The 2119-nt window shown below is 43.2% G+C and overlaps 1 protein-coding gene across 1 annotated transcript; it reads left to right on the top strand.

The window, feature by feature from the left end:
* Nucleotides 1–1002: 1002 nt before the first annotated feature.
* On the top strand, nt 1003–1785 carry LOC138351646 (G-box-binding factor-like). The gene has a single exon (XM_069303652.1). It carries the CDS (start codon nt 1003–1005, stop codon nt 1783–1785), a length of 783 nt encoding a protein of 260 aa, XP_069159753.1.
* Nucleotides 1786–2119: the final 334 nt, after the last annotated feature.

The following is a 2119-nucleotide window of genomic DNA, read 5'->3' as shown; positions in this document are numbered from 1 at the left end:
CCCCCCTTACCCCCACCCCTTCCTCCCCCTAACAAATCAACCCCCCTCCCCCCCCCCCCCCCTTAGGAAGTGATACGTGCTAGGCAACTCGTATTTCAACACCCTCGTTCTGACGCAATGACCTCTCCGGAGTCTGTAAAAAATCAATATTTTTTTGCACGACGTTTCTCGGTTAATATTGACCGAGATGTTGGTGTTAATTACCCAGTTTTAGCATAATATTCTTTAATAATTAGATTATTAATAATTAGACAATTTTAATTACCATTTAAAATAACAAGTGAAAATTACAAGCTATAAGGTATATTGTCCTTGATATATTGAAAATCAGTATACCACACTTCCCTATATATATGTATATATATATATATATATATATATATATATATATATATATATATATATATATATATATATATATATATATATATATATATATATATATTAGTGTTCAGTGAGAGACCACAAGGTCTCCTCTGAATACTTTTTATTTTCTTCTCCGAGGCTATGGGTCCCCACATTGGCACCAGAGGTGGTACCCTCACAAACTTTAAAAAAAAAAAAAAAAAAAAAAAAAAAAAAAAAAAAAAAAAAAATATATATATATATATATATATATATATATATATAATTTCAGGAACAACTCAAGCAGAAAACACGTCCATAAGGGAGTTTTTATAGTAACCATTAATGACATCTTTAATGGTTCCAGTTCGAATCCTTGCTTGACTTTCTCTTGCCTAAGGCCAGCAAGATCTTATACAACCCTTCTGCTGTATATAAAGATGGATCCTGTTTACTAATGTATAGGATTTGTATATAGGATTTATGTGTGTTTAAGTCCTTTATAGGAGATTTAAAGTGGATTTTTTTTTTTTTTTGGGGGGGGGGAATAGTTTTATGTGTTGGGATTCTACATAAAAATTCTACATATGTGGGATTTTGTCTTTAATACAGTTCTTTAGAAAGGAAATATTGGGAAATAAATGCCTGAGGGCTACCATGATAGTTTACCAGGATAGTCTGAGGGCTACCATGATGGACCATTACCAAGCCCTAGACCATTACCAAGCCCTAGACCATTACCAAGCCCTGGACCATTACCAAGCCCTGGACCATTATCAAGCCCCGGACCATTACCAAGCCCTGGACCATTACCAAGCCCTGGACCATTACCAAGCCCTGGACCATTATCAAGCCCTGGACGATTACCAAGCCCTGGACCATTATCAAGCCCTGGACCATTATCAAGCCCTGGACCATTACCAAGCCCCGTGTTATTACCAAGCCCTGGACCATTACCAAGCCCTGGACCATTACCAAGCCCTGGACCATTACCAAGCCCTGGACCATTACCAAGCCCTGGACCATTACCAAGCCCTGGACCATTACCAAGCCCTGGACCATTACCAAGCCCTAGACCATTACCAAGCCCTGGACCATTACCAAGCCCTCGACCATTACCAAGCCCTAGACCATTACCAAGCCCTGGACCATTACCAAGCCCTGGACCATTACCATGCCCAGGACCATTACCAAGCCCTGGACCATTACCAAGCCCTGGACCATTACCAAGCCCTGGACCATTACCAAGCCCTGGACCATTACCAAGCCCTGGACCATTACCAAGCCCTGGGCCATTACCAAGCCCTGGGCCATTACCAAGCCCTGGACCATTACCAAGCCCTGGACCATTACCAAGCCCTGGACCATTACCAAGCCCTGGACCATTACCAAGCCCTCGACCATTACCAAGCCCTGGACCATTACCAAGCCCTAGACTAATTACCAAGCCCTGGACCATTACCAAGCCCTGGACCATTACCAAGCCCTGGACCATTACCAAGCCCTGGACCATTACCAAGCCCTGGACCATTACCAAGCCCTGGACCATTACCAAGCCCTGGACCATTACCAAGCCCTCGACCATTACCAAGCCCTAGACTAATTACCAAGCCCTGGACCATTACCAAGCCCTGGACCATTACCAATCCCTGGACCATTACCAAGCCCTGGACCATTAACCAAGCCCTGGACCATTACCAAGCCCTGGACCATTACCAAGCCCTGGACCATTACCAAGCCCTGGACCATTATCGCGACTTGATAATGGTCCAGA

The sequence above is a fragment of the Procambarus clarkii genome, chromosome 50 (assembly GCF_040958095.1).
Source record: "Procambarus clarkii isolate CNS0578487 chromosome 50, FALCON_Pclarkii_2.0, whole genome shotgun sequence".
Taxonomy (NCBI): domain Eukaryota; kingdom Metazoa; phylum Arthropoda; class Malacostraca; order Decapoda; family Cambaridae; genus Procambarus; species Procambarus clarkii.
Note: the sequence above shows the minus strand (reverse complement) of the source record. Positions and strands in the feature narration are given on the sequence as shown.